This window comes from Mesoplodon mirus (assembly GCF_964341445.2).
Source record: "Mesoplodon mirus genome assembly, chromosome: 6".
Lineage (NCBI taxonomy): Eukaryota > Metazoa > Chordata > Mammalia > Artiodactyla > Ziphiidae > Mesoplodon > Mesoplodon mirus.
Window position 1 is genome coordinate 91,274,643 of NC_138982.1, and position 20,337 is coordinate 91,294,979.

Here is a 20,337-nt window from a genome sequence, read left to right on the forward strand (position 1 = left end):
AATACTATAAAAAAAATTTTTAAACAAGAAAAAATAAAAGAAAGAAAATGTTATTCTACCAAGGAGCAAACTCAATTTAGTTTCTGCTCTGAGTCATGCTACAAATGCAATCAGACCCAACAAACTGCAAAGCTTTGTAGAATGCAATGCTCATTTATAAAATTCTGATAAGAAGTGATGGGGGGCATGGTGCAGCCTAGCATGATTCAGTGACATCATCAGCATCAAGAAAAGGTGGAAGGTTAGTCAACGTGTTGAAGGAGAGGATACTATCCCTTGTAAACATTGTACTGAGCTTTCAGCAGCATTCGACCTATTGAAAATAAGCTGGTGATAGCATTTAGTTTTGTGAAGTTATTTGAGATTCTCAAAGAGTTACTACCTGAGAACAAAATTTTACCATAGCACCTGGTAAAGGAGTCAGTTTGTTTTTTTTGTTTGTTTGTTTGTTTTGCGGTACGCGGCCTCTCACCATTGTGGCCTCTCCCGTTGTGGAGCACAGGCTCCGGACGCGCAGGCTCAGCGGCCATGGCTCACGGGCCCAGCCGCTCTGCGGCACGTGGGATCTTCCCGGACCAGGGCACGGACCCGTGTCCCCTGCATCGGCAGGTGGACTCTCAACCACTGCGCCACCAGGGAAGCTCAGGAGTCAGTTTTAAACTGATTTTACTGCAAATGGGTTTGATACAGTTTGTATTCTAAGATAGAGTATTAACATGTCATTTTTATCATGTCATGTCATTATTATCAGGTCGAACCTCTTAGAGGTACCATTTCCCTCCTAGGACTGAGGGAATAGCCCATTACACTCATGGTTTTGTTTTACATTTAGGCAGAGAATGACACAGCAACTATATCCCAAGATTGAACGAGAGTTTCTGTAGTCTGTCCGACAGGCAGAAAGTAGCTGTTTAGTGAGGCACAAGAAGTCAGATTCAGGCTCAGTTGGTAGAATGCAGAAACTATTTTTGAATTACTATGTAGAATATTGTTTTGTCTTGGAAGCTGGAGCTTTTGTTGTTTTTTTTTTTCTCAATTTGTGAGTAAAACGAAGCCCTGTTGTAGGCAAATAGAAGGTATAGTCTTTCTTTACCTTTTCTCTCCACTTAAGTACACTATATTCCCTCTTACCATCATAACTATTCCCGTTGCGGAGCACAGGCTCCGGACGTGCAGGCTCAGCAGCCATGGCTTACGGGCCCAGCCGCTCCACAGCATGTGGGATCTTCCCAGACCGGGGCACGAACCCATGTCCCCTGCATTGGCAGGTGGACTCTCAACCACTGCACCACCAGGGAAGCCCCATCATAACTATTGACTTTTCAATGCTGTTGTCAGGACATGGGGGCATGTACCCCATCCCTTCATATATTAATAGCAGGAGCTGGATTCATTTGGAGATATTAGCTAAAATGTTGGAGAAAAGTATTCTGCTTTGTATTCATTTTCAGTGTGACTGCTACAGATTTTAAAACTTGCTACAGCTTAAGATGCGTTCGGTTTGATGTGGTTTGGTGAAGTTTAAGGACTTGCCTAATAGACTTCTCTTTTACTAGATGTAGGTGGTTCAGGGTCTTTGAAAGTTTGAGCTGATCCTTCCTGGTTTGGGGAGGAGGGGAGAGCTCCCCACTATCCAGGCTCATTGTCATCTTGAGATCTAGGCTACCCCTATTGTGCGGGGTTCCTCCGCCTCCCACTTTCCCATTTATTTGCTAATCTGGACACCCACTATAGAGCTGTATGAAGACAGACAACGGGGAATTTACAGATTTATCCTTCAGGTGTTCCTTCACTCACCTATTTACTGGGCACTTCCTATGATCTAGGCGCTTTTCAGAATCCATCTATTTTGAACACATTCCATATACATTGTTCCAAGTACTAGAGTTACAAAGATATGTCAAACATTGTTTCTTGTGTGGGAGAAGATCATTTCAGGGAAAGTCTCCCAGTGAGGCCAACTGGATATTTTCGTGAGGACAAATCCAGTTGAGGGAGGAAGAAAATTCCAGGAAAGGAAAGAGGATGGGTATAGCTCAAGGTGCTCAAATGGACACAATACATTAGTCAGCTGTCATTTGAGGCTATCACAATAACATCTGGGAATATTGTACTTAAGCAATCCTCTATGTTATTGATGTTCAATAATTTCAGTGATTTCTACTGGTTTTCACCATAAACAAATTGGAGTAATTTAAAGACGTGTCATTAATACAAATGTATACAGTCTAGCAGTTTAAGTAAAAATACCAATCTGTTTTATGATATGGTGTCAGAATCACACAACTTCTTGATTAAGCTTTGAGATAATGCATGCCAAGGCATTTTCCTCATTATACACTGAATAATTGATAGTTGATGATATGTGACATTTATTGAGCGTCAGCAATGTGCTAGCTAGTTTACGGAGCACAGAACTATCAAGGGACCTTGCCCAATTGGCTCACTATCAAAACACAGTCTGTCATTTGCTACGTCTTCCATGCTCCACTAAACTAAAAGCAAAGAAAGCACTTCTTGAGAATCACTGCAGTAGTGAATGGGGCTAGATTTTTCTCTGCAGGTGGCTCTGTGGACATTAGTATTAGTTCCATAGGGAAACAATCTGTTCCCATGGTTCTGGTAATCTCAGAAGATAAACTTGATAATCTAGTGTAGATCTGAAGTAAAGGCTGTTCTATCATTTTATGATGCTTTTTTTTTCTCTGCTGCAACCTGTAATTGAGCCCTCACCAGTGTGACTTACTCAGGATCAAAATGTAAGGGCATGTGTTTCGGTCTAGTGTATAAAAACAACAGCTGGACTCTCCAGGGAAAGGAATAGCTTTAAAGGATTTAAGTTATTGCTTGAAATGCCTTGTTCCTTGAGGAAAAGATGGGGGAGTTAAGATATAGGAGGTTATGGATGAGGGCATTTGAAAATGAAATGCCATGGATGGGGAGGCAGATTGGGGAGCATAAACAGAAAATCTTGAGTCCTGGGTTGGAAAGGGCAAGAGGTTAAAAGGAGAACATCTGTTGGCACAGTGGCTGCATAAGGATGGTAGAAATTGCTTCCCATTAATTGTTGGGTGGCGGGTATTAGTTTGTAATATGCTAGAGCATATTACAGCTAGGGCATGTAATATGGCAGCTAGAGCTGCCATAGCAAATACCACAGAATGGGTGGCATAAGCAAAGGAAATTTATTTCTCACTGTTCTGGAGGCTGCAAATCCAAGATCAAGGTGTCGACAGACTTGCTTTCCTCTGAGACCCCTCGTTTCAGCTTTTCTTTAGCCTCCCTCTTGCTGCCTCTTCACATGGCTTTCCCTCTGTGCACGCACACATCCCTGGTGTCCCTGTCCAAATCTCCTCTTCTTACAAGGACACCAATCAGACTGAATTAGAGCACACCCTAACATTCTCATTTTAACTTAATTACCTCTTCAAAGGCCCTGTCTCCAAATACAGTCACATTCTGAGATACTGGGGGCTAGGTATTCAACATATGAATACATAAAGTTTGGGGGGGATATAATTCACTCCATAACAAGTTAGCAAAGAGAAGAACCTTCAAACTTGGGTAATTTTGCTTTTCCCAACTCTTGTTTGTCCATAAGGAATAGGAGTATTTGGAAAGTTGACCAAAAATAGTGGATGGAGGAAGAGTCCCCCTGAGACTCTGTCAGCTGATGATGTTTTCCATGGTGAAATTGTTTTTCTCTCTTCAGTAAAAGAGAGGTTTGAGAAAGATAAGAAATGCTCTCTCACAAGCCTCTCTTTCTGTCTTTCCTGATTCAGATTCCATCCTAGGACTTTAAAAATTGTTGAATTATTTATATCTCTGGGTCAACATGTTGAGGCTAATGTAAAATTTTAGTTTCCATTCCCACGGAGGTTGACCACCAGGTTGATGGATACATTTCTTTTCCATGGACGCAAACTGTATTGGGACAGGTATAAATGGGCAAGAATGAATTAGAGAGCTTGGAAAGAGGCCTTTGTACCATGGCAGCACTGGTTTCATTTTTAGCAGGCTATTCAGATAGAGTTCACAAATTTCTCATGAGCCCTAAAACCAGATTATTTGGTTTATTCCTGGTCATATAATAGGCATTAAATGCATTATTATAGTCATTTTTTTGTTATCCCCTGTAATATAGTTCTCAAGCAATCCTGAGAATATTATCCTTTGGAACTAGAAAATCAAATTTAGTGTAGGTTCCAAGGCTCTTGAAATTGTGATTATCCCCATGTAGAGGGTTACTATAAGGAATAGAGATGTAACTTTTAATAGAGGTATAATGACTTTCAATGTCCCAGTCCCCTTTAGGTCACAGAGATGTCATATTCTCTACTGTCACCATCAGACTTTCTGCTCAGGATTAATAATCCTTTAGTTACTCTAGATGAGAATTGTGATGCCACAAAGAAGAGAACTTTAGGTGGGGATAAGAATGGAGGGGTAATCCTGAAAAGGAGGATGAGAAAAAGGAAGAGACTCCAAACACAGAAAGAATAAGCATTAGGACTCAGTCTAAGATAATTAAACAAAGGTATTTTATGGTCTGATTGAGATATGGTTATAAAGACAAGACCATGACAGAGTTTGGGGTATGTCTGTGTTCTAGGGGAAAGTGAAAGACAGAAGAGAGGGTGGGTAAATTACCAACTATATACTATTTTATCATGCACATAGCTGTCTTGAAGAAACTTTTGAATACATAAGTTATAAAATAATGTGAGGCAATATTTAATAAATCCAGCCAAGTCTAATGAGCCTAGTCCCTCGAACTCCTCAGCATATGATGGCATGCTTCTTTGTGGGGGAAGATCCTGCCGTTGGAAAATTGATAATAATAATTACTTATCACCTCAGGTATTATGGGGATTTTTATCTATTAGAGTTAGGTACAAGAAAAAAGGAAATTCCACTTTTGGAGTGGTGATATCCACTGCAAATATGACTTTTCAGTGGTGAGAGACTACCTAGGGATGGGGGCCCCTTAAATGATGGGGTGATTAGCTTTGGCAGGAAGTGATGTTCTGAACAGAGACAACAACCCAATCGACAAATTCGGTGGTTAGTGATCAGAGGGTAGAGAGTGCTTTTCCTAGGAATGGGGAGGAACAAGTGAGAAAGTTAAAGAAACAGCGTCCCCAAAGAAAGAGTGGTGGAGAGAAGCATGTTACAGAAACTGATACAAAGTCAGGAAGCCACTGTGAAAAGGATTCAGGCTCTAAACCAATGACTCACTTCCCACCCCCAACCTCCCTGTGCCACACTCAAACTGAATGATTTGGGGTGAAAAGTTGTGGAATTTGGAAACTCGAGAGTTGTTATGAACTCTCAATCCCCATGTGCATACTTCATATCAAAGCCTGTTGGCATTTTTTGTTGATTAGATGTTTTCCAATAGCATTATGTGTTATCAGTCACCACACCCAAGAAGATGCTCCATCATTAACCATATCACTGGGATAAGGTCTAAGAGCAAGTTGCCTCTTCTGGACGGCACTCCAGTCCCCATCCAAGGTAGGGATATCGAGAAAATACCTCTGAGCCAGAAGAGCAGGATGGCATCAGTGTTTGAACTGGGAACCTTGAAACTAGCTACTTCCACATTCAGCCCACATTCAGTAATTCCTCTCTGCCACACCCTATGATTTCCCCCAGCAGTATCTGTGAAATGAAAGGCTTCACACCTTGTTGAGGAAATATCAGGCTACAAATAACAAGATGGTAGAGTGTTAGGCTGATGATAGATGAGCCCTGATATCACATCACAGGCTCATTTCTTTTACATGTTGGATTTTTTGCATTACTTTTTTGTTATATTTATGGTAGAACAAAGATAATTGAAGTTCAACAGTAAAATAAAACCAAAAACTATTCTAAAACTGTTGTGCAGTTTTGATTGTAGACAAAATTTGTCCCTGCTCTAAAAACTTGTTTTTCATTACAACATTCTTTGAGCATACCTCAAATAACAGAAGTCTGGCAATTTGATATGGGAGGGATATGATAATAGTAAAAATAGTCAGCAAATTTTATATTAAAAACAAAAGTTTATTTAAGTTTCTGAAATATAGCAGGCATTTCCTGGATGTTATTGTGGTATGTTCTGGGGGGAAGACAATACAATTATGGGTAAGAGAGGTCCCCAGACTGAAAATTGTCCATTGGAGAACATACAGGACAATTTGTTTCATTTCAAAGGTCTGCAATTTGAGTTAGATAAGAAATTTTAAGAGGTGGTTCTTTTTGCCACAGCAGGAAAAATGTGCTTACCTCTCCCTTTGAATTGTCAGTGATTCATTGCACGTCTGTAAGTGCTGTTCTCAAAGGTCAGGGTACGAGTCTTACTTACATGTGTGAGGTTTTTTTCACCTTTGAACTTTTTAAAAGACTCATTACAGAGTGCCCCAAAGATCAATGTGTGTTGTTTTATCACTTTGCTTTCTAATAATGCACTAAGTTTGGCTATTTGCAATGATTTTTTTCTTTCTTTTTAATTTTTATTGGCGCATAGTTGATTTACAATGTTGTGTTAGTTTCAGGTGTACAGCAAAGTGAATCAGTTATACATATACATATATCCACTCTTTTTTAGATTCTTTTTCCACATAGGCCATTACAGAGTACTGAGTAGAGTTCCCTGTGCTATGAAGTAGGTCCTTATTAGTTATCTATTTCATATACAGTAGTGTGCATATATTAATCTCAATCTCTCATTTATCCCTCCCCTCCCCCTTACCCCTGGTAACCATAAATTTGTTTTCTATATCTGTAACTCTATTTCTGTTTTATAGATAAAAGGGTTTTGTTGAAAGAAGATGGAAAGAGTTTGAGAGGGATCTGGACACATTATTTCCCCTTCATTTTTTAATGGACAAATCCCAGGAAATACAATTATAAAAAACACTGTCTTGTCTTCTCAGGGTGAAGCTAGTGTGTAATTCTAGGCAGCCTATAGTTGATATACAGCCTCAATTCAGAAATTAGACATCCGTATGTAAACGGGGGTTCAGGAGGGAAAATTTATTTGCAGATTTTTTTTGATCAGTCTTGACAAATATTAACTCATAGCCACAAAATTCGCATTTCCCCATCCATTCACCTGAGGGTGTCTCTTTTCTTCCTGGTATCTTTAACCAGCTTCTCCCATTCCCACGAGCTTCTCAGCCTCTGACTTCAGAGGCACACAAGGCTCAATAACTTCACTAATATTTTCCATAACACAAAATTACATTTTGTTGAAAAATGACAACCTGTTGTTAGCTAACTCCATTGAAGACAGGAAAACCACATATGTATTTAAAGTGTAAGACAATACTCTACTTGGATGTGCTGTTTGTTTCATGCGAAATCCTAACATGACAAAAATGAACTCATTCTCTTCTATCTTTCAAAATGGTAATTTTGGGTGCCTTACCCAATACTGTCAACAGCAAGACCATCTCCCCAGGACTTCAAGCTTAAAACCATGGAGTAACTTTTGCCCTTTCTGTCTTTCCTACTTCCCTCAGACCCCTGAAGGACTAAGTTAAGCCAACCAAACTTGTATTTTCTCCTTGCATTTACTAGTATCTTGTGGTCCCATTTAGGAATGCCCACTCCCAGGTTTTCCTAATAACGACCTTTCTTATTCATCTCTTTCTCTCCATGGGCACCACTCCAGTCCTCATTTCCATGGTTTCTTCTCCACTTTATTGCAAGTCTTCCAGAGATGACCTTTATGGCTACCTAAACTATCAGGGCATCCAGTTCATCTCTTTCCCACATAATATCAAATTCTCCCCAGCTCAGGAGGCTATTTCTCACTTTCTACTACAACACTCTGCTAACTAGTCTTCCTGCTTCCGGGCTTGAACTCCTCCAACCTAGTACTCACATGCATCCAGAGCAATCCTTACAGAGCACAAATTCATTCATAGCCCTCCATGGCTGAAGGCCTGACTCTGGTTTCCAACCCCCACAAGATCCACTCCAAATTCTTCAGTACAGCATTCAGGGTCCACCATGACCTGACTCCCACTTCCTTCCCAGTCCTCTTGAAGCTTGCACCCCCTCCTCTCCTGCCCCACTTTGTGCCCCTCACTCCAGACACAGTGAGCTACCTATTGAACGTCTGTGTAGCTTCACATTTTTCCTTTTTTCAACTGAGCACTCTACCTAAAATGCCAGTCCTGATTCTGTTCACCCAACAAGTATAAGATAATCTTTCAAGGCAGTGGTCAAGTGCCATCGCTTCTTTGAAATCTTTCCTAACCCACCTCCCTCCTTGGAACCCAAACTTCCCTCACAGGACCTGTAACACCTTCATGCATGAATGGAGGCTTTAAAAGTCCATCAGTGTGGTGGAAACTGTGCATCGTTTCCCTTAGTCTCCAAGCACCTTCTCTCTAATCCCTCCAGTTAGAGAGACTGAAAAACTAGAAACTATACTTAGATTCTGGATGTAAAAAATATTGTTTTGTTTTGCTGCTACTAGGCAGGACATGGGATGTGAGTGCGCAGAGGCAATGGGCAGCCTCAGCATTCCTGTACTTGGAAAATGTTTAGCTGGAGGCAGTTGCAACAGTGGCATCAGGAGGCTGCTGCCCTCTGTTCTGAAGCTTCATGGTGTGAGGCTGAATTCAGCTGTCCTGTGGTGGGCCCCTGACTCGAGCCCTACTATCTCTTCCATGGATTTTGTCAATATCCATTTCCCTGCCTCATATTACTTGGTGTCTGACGTATGCAGAATGGTTTCTGTTTCCTACATTGAAACTTGATACACTCTGCCTCTATTAAACTGTAACCAGAAACATGCTACTTATATTTTTATATTCTTGGAACCTACCATGGAGCTGGCTCTCACCAAATGAATGACTGATCCACTGCATGAGCCAATAATGGCTCAAAATTATACATCACTCTAAACATAAATTTCACCCCGACATTCCAACTTCTCTTTAACGCTCTCCTTCCTTATCTGGCCAACACTGTCTCTTCCTGTGCTTTAGTCTAACAAGTCTAGTTATGATATTCTGTATACACACACATGTCTTGCCCCTTCCTCTCTCTCTTTGTTCTAATGGCTCCTGCAAGTGTCTTCCTCTCTACTGACATTTACCACTTCTGGCAAGAAAAGACTTATAAATCACAGTTCATAACAAATAATCTTCTGCTGATGCCCAGTGATGGAAAGAAAGTATGCTTCTGGTGCTTTCTGGCATTATGCTTTGTCTTTATTTCTATTGGTTAAGAACAGTTTTGGCTACAACTAAAAGAAAATCCAATTATAATTACTTAAACCAATAAAGATAAAGTTTTGTTTCATAATGAAAACTCTGGAGGTGAGTGACTTCTGGCTTTGGTTTAGTAATTCAAGAATGTTTGGGACTGCTTCATGCAATTCTCTTTGACTTTCCCTCATGGATGCAAATGACACCTCAAAATCCTGTAATTGCACCTGTATTTAAAGCAGAAACAAGAAAGAAGGGAGGTAGAACCAGCCCCGACTGTGCCTTTTATCTAGTGGTTTCCTAGAAATCACTCAACACATTTCTGCTTTTATCTTATTCAAGAGAACTAAGTCAGATGGCCACCTTTGCTGCAGGGGAGTCTAGAAAAGCAAGTTTTCAGCTTTGATAGTAGAAAGAGGAGAGTTGGGAAAATGGCTAGTGGGTTAGCCAACCCAGAGTGAATACCATATTTTCTAACTAATTTACTACCACCACTATTCTTTGAGCAAGTTTTGGGCCTCATATTTTCTACCGTCTGCAGGGATGCTTATCACAGTGCTGAATATTTGGAAAGATAAAGATGGTCAATTATATGGGTAACAGAATTTCTATAATGAAAACTCCACCATTGTCTAACCTGGAGTGGATTGGAAGAGATGAAAACACACTGACTAGTTTCACACAAAAGCAAGAAAATGAGCAATAATGGTGTGAGGTGCTTTCAGAGACATTTCATTATTATCGATTGAGGGTTATTGGCCTCTTTCAACATTATCACCTTAATAGCATTTGTTTTCTGTGTTTATTATCTTAGGACGACATCACTTCTTATAGTTCTTAGGAGATGGCACACCACTGTGCATGGTTGGAAGGTACAAGTGTCCGTTTTTTATGTTTATAAACTTTGTTTTGAGTTTAAACATGTTTGTGTAGAGTAATGAAATGTTGGTTCATACACAGTTAGTTAAGCGAAAGGGGGAAAGTGGAGTTTGAAAAATTTGAGCCGCCATTTGTGATTAGTACATGATTGTTGCAAAGCTGAAATGTTTGGTTAGGAAGAGCTGAAGAGTCTCGTATCCCAAACTGACTGTTCTTAACATCAGGATCAACCATAAGACGAGCAGATGATGTTCTCATTTTAAATTTCTCCTCCCTGTTATTCCCCTAGTATTTTTATCATGAAGTAATGTTAAAATGAATCCTGAGGCAGGGCTGAGGGAGGTGGCCGAGACAGGCAATCCCCAAAGTATACCTTAAAGAGGAAGCGAATTGCCTTTATGACAGCAGATTGGCAAAGCAGAGTGGAAATGGGGAAAAAGGCTTTTGGTGGATTGTGCACAATGATCTCAGGGCTCTTTTTCAGCACCATCTAATAGATCCCCCCTGCGTGTCTGTCATCCAGGCCAACCAGAAATGTCTAGTGCTTTGGGACTGCCCACTTACTGTAGGAGGGCTCTGCTCAGATCATTAGACGGAGTGCTTCTGTGATAATCACACCCTTTCCTCTGGTAGAAATTAGGTATTGCAGCCCATTACTAATTATAGGCTAGTGGCTCTGGTGCCCTCCCAAAAGTAAATTTCTGTGAGGTAGCAGCTGGAAATTGGGGGTAAGAAAATAAATCCAGAAGAGGCTCGTCAAGCTTTTCTTACCCATAAAATGAAAATAGAATATCATACTTTCATTGAAGTTCTATGAAAGGAAAAATTGGAAAGATAGCTCACGTTGCTGAGTAAAGAGAATTTTGCTATCAAAACACCATCATAGCCACTGTTAAAACAAAAATGCAATCAGGAAAATTACTTGAAATGTTTGTGTTTACTACCGGTTTTCAAATTAGAGCACCATGTGCGCTTGGGTTGCCATTCAAATTCTCTCTTCCTCTATTGAGTCTTACAAATGTAGTAACAGATAAACTTCTTTCTTTGGAAGTAGAATGAGTACCCCAAAACTGACATTGTTTTTCTTTTTTTGTGAGCCTCACTGCTTGTGTAATGCCTGGAAATCACAAACACATCTAGTCCAACTTCTTTATTCCATAGATGCTTGTTTCTGATTTTAAAACTCTCATATAAAACATCTGCTGAGTACTATTGAACTACCTTATTTGCAAGTCATAGTGCCTTAGAATGAATGAGTTTGAGCACTTAGAGGTCACGAGGTCTACTAATTTGTCATCCCAGCCAGCACCTTTCCAGACAGAACACATCCTTGACAAATCTTGTTTCAGCTCAGGTTTTGGTGACTCAGTGCTTTGTATCCCCTTTTGGACAGCTGGCATACACAGCCCTTCCTTATATTTATCCCCAATCCCCCTCTTTCCACCTTCCACTTGCCCAATTCTGTCTTTTGGAACAATACAGAATGTCTATTCTTTGAATCGCGCCAGCACATCAAACAATTGAATGGCAGCTGACAGGTGAAAAAGGTTCTCACGGAACACAAGCGTCCACATTCTGTTCTGATTGCCTTTGGTTCTTCTTTCCTTGCTCCCTCTGGCTGACCGCTTTTCTTCTTTCTTTCCTTCAACTGGAGAAAACACAACCCAAGGGACACGGGTAAGTGCTGGGGTGAGAACACAAAGGGCCTTGACCTCTGCTGTGTAACAACCGCAAAAGGGAAACTATCCATTTTCCTTCCCTACCGTCCCCAGCTGCCTTACCGACCTCGCCACCCAGCTTCTTCCCATTCTGTGTGTTTATGTGTGTATGTGTGTGTGCGATCATTTTTGATCGAATTCTGGCCCCAGCCCTGGGCTCAATTTTCCAGTTGGGGAATGACAGAAAAGAGTGTTTAGTAAGGTTACGTAAACCTCAATTCGGGAAGAGGAGCCTAGCCCAGACGCCTTATCACCACGTGGATCCAAGACCAGCACCAGACTTCACTTGCCAGACACTCGGGCCCACAGCGCAGGGTGAGCTTCGCGCTCCGGCCACCAGGGAGAGCGCGTGCTCGCCGAGCCAGGTGTCCGCGCAAGGGCGTGGGCGTGCGCGTGGGCGTGCGCGTGGGCGTGGAGATGGGCGAAAGGCTGCTGGGCCCAGCGTCTGGGTCCCCGAGGAGCGCGCGGGTCGCGTTCCAGGCCATGGGCGACAAGTATGCCGCTCTGCGGCGGGCCCAGCTGCATCTGGACTTCATCCACGCCAACTCGTGAGTGCCCTGGCGTAGCCGGAATGGGGGAGCCTGTCCACACAATGGAGACGTTTGTCCATCTCCTCATTCTACCATCCTGGCCTATCTCTAATGATTTCTCTCCCTAACACACTGATATTTTAAAGGTTAAAGTTGCCCTCCAAAGAGTAATTTGTATTTATCGATTCCAGCCGCTGTTGCATCCTGAGTCTTTCTGAAAATGTAACCTCTATGAGGATAGGAATCTCACATTTTAGTTATTACTAGGGCACTGTTTCTTCTCTGTCAGGCCAGAAAGTACCAGTTGATAGAAAGGATGCAGCAGATTTGAAACCACAGAAATGGAAATGTAAAGAAGCCAGGCCTTGCTGCTTGGGAAAAACAGTGTAATTTTTTTTTTTTTTTTTTTGCGGTACGCGGGCCTCTCACTGTTGCGGCCTCTCCCGTTGCGGAGCACAGGCTCCGGACGCGCAGGCTCAGCGGCCATGGCTCACGGGCCCAGCCGCTCCGCGGCATGCGGGATCCTCCCGGACTGGGGCACAAACCCGCGTGCCTTGCATAAGCAGGCGGACTCTCAACCACTGCGCCAGCAGGGAAGCCCCAAAACAGTGTAATTTTTACAGACAACAGAATAAAACAAACAGGTAATAGTCAGCAGATATTTAGTTTTATCTTGTTATCATGGAGAATGATATCAAGCTGGAAAGGATGGTACAAGTAATTTAAAGTTAACTGAGGTAGAAGACAAATGAAGAAATAGCAATTTTGAGCAAGTTGAAAAATTATAAGCTGAGTGCTGGAAAGACTATGAATTTTATCTTAGAAAAGTTCCTCAGCCTCGGTTTTGCATAGTTTCTATAGCTATTGCTCCCCACCCCACCCCCCATACTACCCCATTATCAGTTGGTGGTCTGGTAACTTAACAACAAAAAAGACAGCAGCGTGAAGCCACAGCAACAAAATCAGATACAAATTGGTGTAGTCTTAGCTCCCAGAGATAAAATTCTTATCTGAGACTGGCCTCAGTAAAAACAGGAGTGATTTTTTATTCCTCCTTTGCTTCACCCCCACATCCAATCCATCATCAAGTTCTCTTCATGTCATCTCTGTGTCTCAAATTCATCCATTTCTCCCCATCTCTACTGCCATCTCCCCTCTGGATTTCTCATAGCCTCTATCTAAACTAGGTTCTCTGCTTCCCCTTCTTGCTCCCCTATGATCCGTTTTCCTAAAAGCTGCCAGAGTGAGCTTTTAAAAACTTAAACCAGATGGGTCACTCTTCTTTTTTTTTTTCTTTTTAATATTATTTATTTATTTATTTTTATTTTTGGTTGTGTTGGGTCTTCGTTACTGCGCGCGGGCTTTCTCTAGTTGCGGTGAGCTGGGGCTACTCTTCGTTGTGGTGTGCAGGCTTCTCATTGCGGTGGCTTCTCTTGTTGCGGAGCATGGGCTCTAGGCGCGCGGGCTTCAGTAGTTGTGGCATGTGGGCTTCAGTAGTTGTGGCTCATGGGCTATAGAGTGCAGGCTCAGTAGTTGTGGCTCACGGGCCTAGTTGCTTCGCGGCATGTGGGATCTTCTCGGACCAGGGCTCGAACCCGTGTCCCCTGCGTTGGCAGGCGGATTCTTAACCACTGGGTCACCAGGGAAGCCCCAAGGTGTGTCACTTTTCTTAAAACATGACAGTGGCTTCCAGTTGCATGGGGACCAAGTATGAGCTTCTAACCATGGAGTAGGAAGCACTGCACGATCTGGCCATCCCATATCTTGATGTGATCTCCCCGTTTTACCATAGCCAGAGCAGACTGGCCTGCTTGGCTCTTTTCTGCTTCAAGGTCTTTGCACCTCCTGCTCTTGCTGGAGCATTTTCACTCCAGTTCTGCAAGGGACTGAGCTCTCATCTTTCAGGGTTCAGCTCATGTCTTCTGTGAAGAAAGGCTCTCCCTTCCTCACCAGTTACTCTTCCCCATACCTCTTTCTTAGTAGCATTTAATCATTATCTGTGTTATCATCTTTATATGTTTGTTTACTTGTGTATTTTTCATATCCCCCACTAACTTGAACCCGCAAAGTGTAAAGAACATGTCTGCCCACGTTGGCACATAGCAGGCAGTCAGTAAAAATCTCGAGTGAAATGGTACAGAAGCTTATATGGCATTTTTGGCGGGGGGATCAGAATGATTGCAGTTACTTTCCTGAAGGATTGTTTAGAAAGGCTTGTGGTTTGAAGTGCTGCTTTTGTAAAGCATGTCACCGACACTTTTCTTTTGCTCTGTTTTAGATTTTTAAGTACTAACTTTCTTTTGAGTGAAGGACACCTTTTTGCAATAATTGCATTTAGTAGGTTTATGCTTTTTTTCACGAACAGTGCATATTTACTAAAAGGCAACTATTTTATAAGAGCAGCTAAGCTCAGAAATCAGAGACATCTGATGTCTGCCATTAAAGGAGTTAGTTCTACTGTAGGGTATAATTAAGAGTCAAATGAATGGTGTACTAAGCAATTAGGATAGTGGTTCACAAACTTGTCTCTTCATTAGAAGCATAGTAGGTTTATTCTGATGACAGATTTGAAAGCTGACTGGAGTCAAGAGACCCCTCATCAGCATGTGTTTATAGTTTAAAATTCCAAAAGTAGATATATGTATTTTTTTCAAATAAATTTTTAGCTAACATATCATCCTGTGGCCTGAGGTATTTGGAGTCACTGAGATATTGCAGATTATCCTTCCTCCTGTACAAATGAGCAGGTGTTTTTTGATAAATGGGTCTCTCTTGCTTCTGCTACCTGCTTACTAAATATAAAAAGAAAATTGCCTACTGAATCTTACCTTAATGCTGCAATAAGGTTGCTGATTGACATATCTACAACAACAAATGAAAAGCAAGTGTGGGACCCTGAAGATGGCTTGATATCACCCCAGAGGAACATTCAGCCTTCAAAGTATAAATAAGGATGGCTATCTAGTGTGTTCTATTGCCCAGGACTTGGCAAGAGGGATACAGGGGAGAGTGACCACTGGTAATCTGTGAGATTATTTAAGGATCAGCGTTGTCCAAGGTGAAAAGATTGCACAGAAAAATGTAGGTTAGTGGTGCAAACAGGGTCCCCTGCCAGTGCCTGTGTCTGCAGATGGAGTCTTAAGGTCTTTCAGTGAGCCTGGATTCTGATCAAGGTTTTTCAGAAGTAATTTGGCCTTAAATAATACAGCTTTAATGAAACATTCTCTAAAAAAAACTTGAGTAAATGCTTATCAAGCAATTATAAAATGTCAAAATTTGCTTTAAGTAAGTCAGGTCCTTGAAGTCTTTATTAGGAGTAGACAGGATATTTTGGCAATAGTGTTCTTAGCCCTGGCTTTGTCATGTACTTCAGAACCTTGACCACGCTGAGAAAGTAGTTTCTAGAACAACTCCATAATTGATTATCTGCCTAGAACTGGAGAACATTGTCTGAACATGTCTTGAACCTTTTACATTGATTACAGAGTTGGTTTAACTTTGATTTTCCCTCTGTCTCTTCATCAGCACCACTCACAGTTTCCTTTTTGGAGCACTGGCTGAATTGCTGGACAATGCAAGGTAAGGCTTATGTGTAAACAAAGGTTATTCAAAGGGACAAAGGAATTTTATGACATTAATAAAGTCTAGTCATATTAAGAGATGAAAATACGTTGTCATTTCCCCACTTGGAATGCTTTGTGACTTGATTTCCTATAAAATCAAGGTATTATAGGAAAAAGAACAGATGAAAGGAGGAATTATTCATCTTTATTCAGTTTGTATTTATGATCATACTTGAAGTGCAGGTAAATTGGACATCTGTTTTTTTTTTTACATCTTTATTGGAGTATAATTGCTTTACAATGGTGTGTTAGTTTCTGCTTTATAACAAAGTGAATCAGTTATACATATATATATATATCCCCATATCTCTTCCCTCTTGCGTCTCCCTCCCTCCCACCCCTCTAGGTGGTCACAAAGCACCGAGCTGATCTCCCTATGCTATGTAGCTGCTTCCTACTAGCTATCTATTTTACATTTGGTAGTGTATATATGTCCATGCCACTCTCTCACTTTGTCACAGCTTATCCTTCCCCCTCCCCATATCCTCAAGTCCATTCTCTAGTAGGTCTGTGTCTTTATTCCCGTCATGCCCCTAGGTTCTTCATGACCTTTTTTTTTTTCTTAGATTCCATATATATGTGTTAGCATTCGGTATTTGTTTTTCTCTTTCTGACTTAATTCACTCTGTATGACAGACTCTAGATCCATCCATCTCACTACAAATAACTCAGTTTCATTTCTTTTTATTGCTGAGTAATATTCCATTGTATATATGTGCCACATCTTCTTTATCCATTCATCTGGACATCTGTTTTTGTGTTTATAACCATGTAATAACATATATTCATTTGGATTTTATTTGAGTTATGTATCAATATATACTATGTGTTGAGAATTTAGATTTGGGTTTGGGCATTTACTGAAGTCTGCATCAAAGTGAATTGCGTAGTTAAGGAGAAAAGAGCTAAGTGTTGTTGATCCCCTGCTGTGTATCAGATCCTCTTCTAAGCTCTTCATGTACAGGTATTAACTCATTATTCTTGACAACAACACTTGGACCTGGGAATCATTATTTGAATTCCCCAGATGTAGAAATGGATGCACAGAGAGGTTAGATGACCTATTCAAGGACATACAGTTAATATTTGGCAGAGCTAGAATTCAAATTCAGGCTGTCTGGCTACAGAACTCCCTTGCCCCATTTTACTGTCTCTGACAAAGGTATTGATGTTTAAGGAAATCTCTTTAACAATTTAAGACCTGCTCAATAGTGTGTTTGTGAAGGAGTCAGTTTTTCAGCTCACTGAATATGGCATTTGATTGTTTTATATTTGTATTTGCCTGTAACAGAAGATTTTGTCACCTTTTCTGCAGAAAGCAAAGTCCACCCAGGGAGTAGTATGCGGTTGTTAGATAAGGGATCTCAGTGGGGAGATCTAAATTCCCTGCCACTGATTGATCGATGACTGTATTACAATGTTTTGCATTTTCCCCTCGTTTCTGGCCTTTGAAGGGAGGTGACTGAGTGTGACCACAGGGTGTAGTCATTTAACCAGCCATCTAGAACTTCCTGCACAGCCATGCTCAATGCTAAGTAAAAAGTCCCTAGCTCCTCTTTATATGAAACTCTGCAGGACTAATGGAATCACAGTCATCACAGAAAGGGAGGGAAGAGGAGAAAAAGAAATTTGCTTGGTCAGAAGAGCTGTGAATGCAACTTAGGTGGAGCTAACAGAGATGGGGCTACTACACATGAATGTTCATGGTTAGTCTCTACAGGAATTCAGGGTTTCTACTGTTTGCTTCTGCAAACAGAGCTTTGAAGCAAGGCTCCTCCTGTATCCATTAGTCCGCTGTCCTACTCAGTGTCCATTTTCAGCAACTTAACCTCTGTAACTGTGAAAGAACACATTTGTCTCTTTTGCCTACTGTCTTTTCTCCTATAAAGTTGTTTCATTCATTCATTTCAACAAAGGAGGGCAAGTAAAATCAGAATGTAGAAGAAATAGAACAGTGGGAACGGTTTATGGAGTAGAGAGGGTGATTAGCAAAGAAAGATTGACTGCAGACCCAGGGGAGTGAGGGAAATGTGATCAATCAAGCAATTCTTCAAGCAGCATTTGTAAACTGGCAGCCCCTGAACAAGTCCAGCCTGTCTCATGTTTATTTGACTCATACTGAAAGTTTGCACAGTACTTATAAAGACTAAAAAAGAAAAGAAGGAATTGTTTGTAAAGTTTGAGAGGTGCCATGAGGTGCCACATACAAGAATCTGGATCCCATGCTTTTTTTTGTTTTTTTAAAGATTAGACGTACCAACCTTGAGGCTGCCTTCCTCAGTGGGATCAGGTGTGTAGCAGGTGCACTCTTGGGACCAGCCTGTGTTTTCAGCTTTGCCATTCCCAGTGTTCCCCACGGCCAGCCTGAACTCTTCGGCTCCTCTGTCTTCAGGGGACACTGAAGTTTGTCACCACTGATTAGATGCTAGTAATTGACAGCAAATGAAGCTATTTAACAGACTTATGCAAGATGCTCGGTTGGTCTTACAGAGGTCTTCATAAAGTCCCTGTGTTACTCTAAGACGTTATTTTATATCATTGTATTCAAGATTTTGATGATTTCCTGTGGTTGTCAAAATTAGAACTGGAAGGTATTAAAAGAATGTTGTGGAAAGAGGAGGAAAAGATGTGACGGGATAGGAAGGAATTGTTAGGGGACTCTTCCTGATACAACAGATGTTCAGAGAGAAAGTACCTGGGCTCAAGTACAAAGCTTATTATGAAATGTCTTAATATGCTGTAAAGGTGAATGAGTGTTCTTTGTCTCATCCCATGGAATTTTTCTATGAAGAAACTGTTTCTATGAAAAAAACCTTTTAGTACAGTGGCGTTTATCGAGCAATTATTGTATACATGGTACTTTGTATAACGTGTAATTATACAATGGAGATAATGATACCTGTGTGTCATGGGTCTGTGGTAAGGATTAGAAGGGAAGGTTTAAGATTTATTTGTCACATGGATAATGCCCAAGAAATGACAGTGGTAACCCCAGAATTTCTGTAGAGGAGGCACTTAGAAGCAGCAGTTGGCTAGAGAAAGGAGCTAAGGGACCAACTTTGTAGAACAAGTACATTGTACCTACTCCAATTTATCTGGGGTAATTTTGGGTCAGGACTGATGGAAATTTTGGGAGACACTCAGATTTTCCCATCAGAGTCCCACTGGTTGTTATTAGTCTGAGCTTCCTTCTAGACTCTTCCTTCCTTCAACATACCCACTTCCTCATCAGCTAAGCCCTCATTGTCTTTCTCCTTTCTCTCATAGCCTTCATGTGGAAACCAGGATCTTCTGGCTCTTTCTCCTTTCCTTTTAAAGTTTCTACTTTAAAAAGTAATTTAAGAAAATACATAAATAATATCTGTGAATTGTAGAAAACTAAGAAAATAAGAAAAAAAGAAAAGGCACCAGTAACCTCATCATTTGTTGGGGGGGGGGGTCCAGCATACTTCTCTGTGCAAGACCAAATATTAAATATTTTCACCTTTGTAGGCCATGTGTTCTCTGTTGAAACTACCCAACTCTACTATTGTAGTGTGAAGGCAGACTATAGGCAATAGGTAAATGACAATATGTAAATAAATGGTCATGGTTGTGTTCCAGTAACTTTATTCACAAAAACAGTTGGTGGTCCCATAGACCATGGATTGTCAACCTCTGACCTAGAGAGAACCACTGTTAACATTTGATTTCTTTCCTTACAGATATGCACATGAATATCATATATGTTCTTTAAAAATGTGATTATATGGTACACAGTACTTAGTAATTTCCTTTTTCTTTTTGTACTAAAATATGTCATGAAGGTCTTCATATGACTTCTGGATTATTCTCCAACCATTTTTTTTAATGTTCATATCCATTTTCTTTAGCTTCTTGTGTAACTACCACTAAATTCCATCTCTTCTTTTAAATTTTTGAGTTTCAGGCTTTGTGACATTCTCAAATTACGAGTGATCATAGGTCTTAGTCTACAAATGCAGGGTGAAACATATTAGTAAGTGTTTTTAAAGCAATTTAAGCAGATTTCTCCATTATTTGCTATCTGACAGTAGATCATATGTCACATGAGCAATTCAGATTAATGTAATTTTTAAAAATACAATTTCATACTGAAGCAATATTTTTCTGTTGGTTTCAGAGATGCAGGGGCTGCAAGACTTGATGTGTTTTCAGGTGAGCAGATTTGCTTTCTCCTTTTTTCTTCTAATGGAAAAGCCTGTAGTTATTTAGATTTTCTTTTATTTCATGAAAATCAAACCATATTCTATAGATTTTTAATGTAATCTAAGTGATTTGTGAGTTCAGTGACCCCGTGGGGAGCCAGGTTGAGAACAATATACTCTTTGAGTGAAATTGTACACTTGTTAGAGGG

General features: G+C 40.8%; 1 protein-coding gene across 1 annotated transcript in view; it reads left to right on the forward strand.

Moving 5' to 3' along the window:
- Positions 1–12,187: 12,187 nt before the first annotated feature.
- The window catches only part of MORC1 (MORC family CW-type zinc finger 1), a gene marked incomplete at its 3' end in the record, with an annotated part of 191,442 nt that continues 183,292 nt past the window's right edge, over positions 12,188–20,337 (forward strand). The window contains exons 1-3 of the mRNA XM_082626190.1: positions 12,188–12,357; positions 15,865–15,918; positions 20,104–20,138. Of these exons, the coding sequence (XP_082482316.1) occupies positions 12,227–12,357; positions 15,865–15,918; positions 20,104–20,138 (220 nt within the window). The 5' untranslated portion in view covers positions 12,188–12,226. The remainder of the gene's footprint in view (positions 12,358–15,864; positions 15,919–20,103; positions 20,139–20,337) is intronic.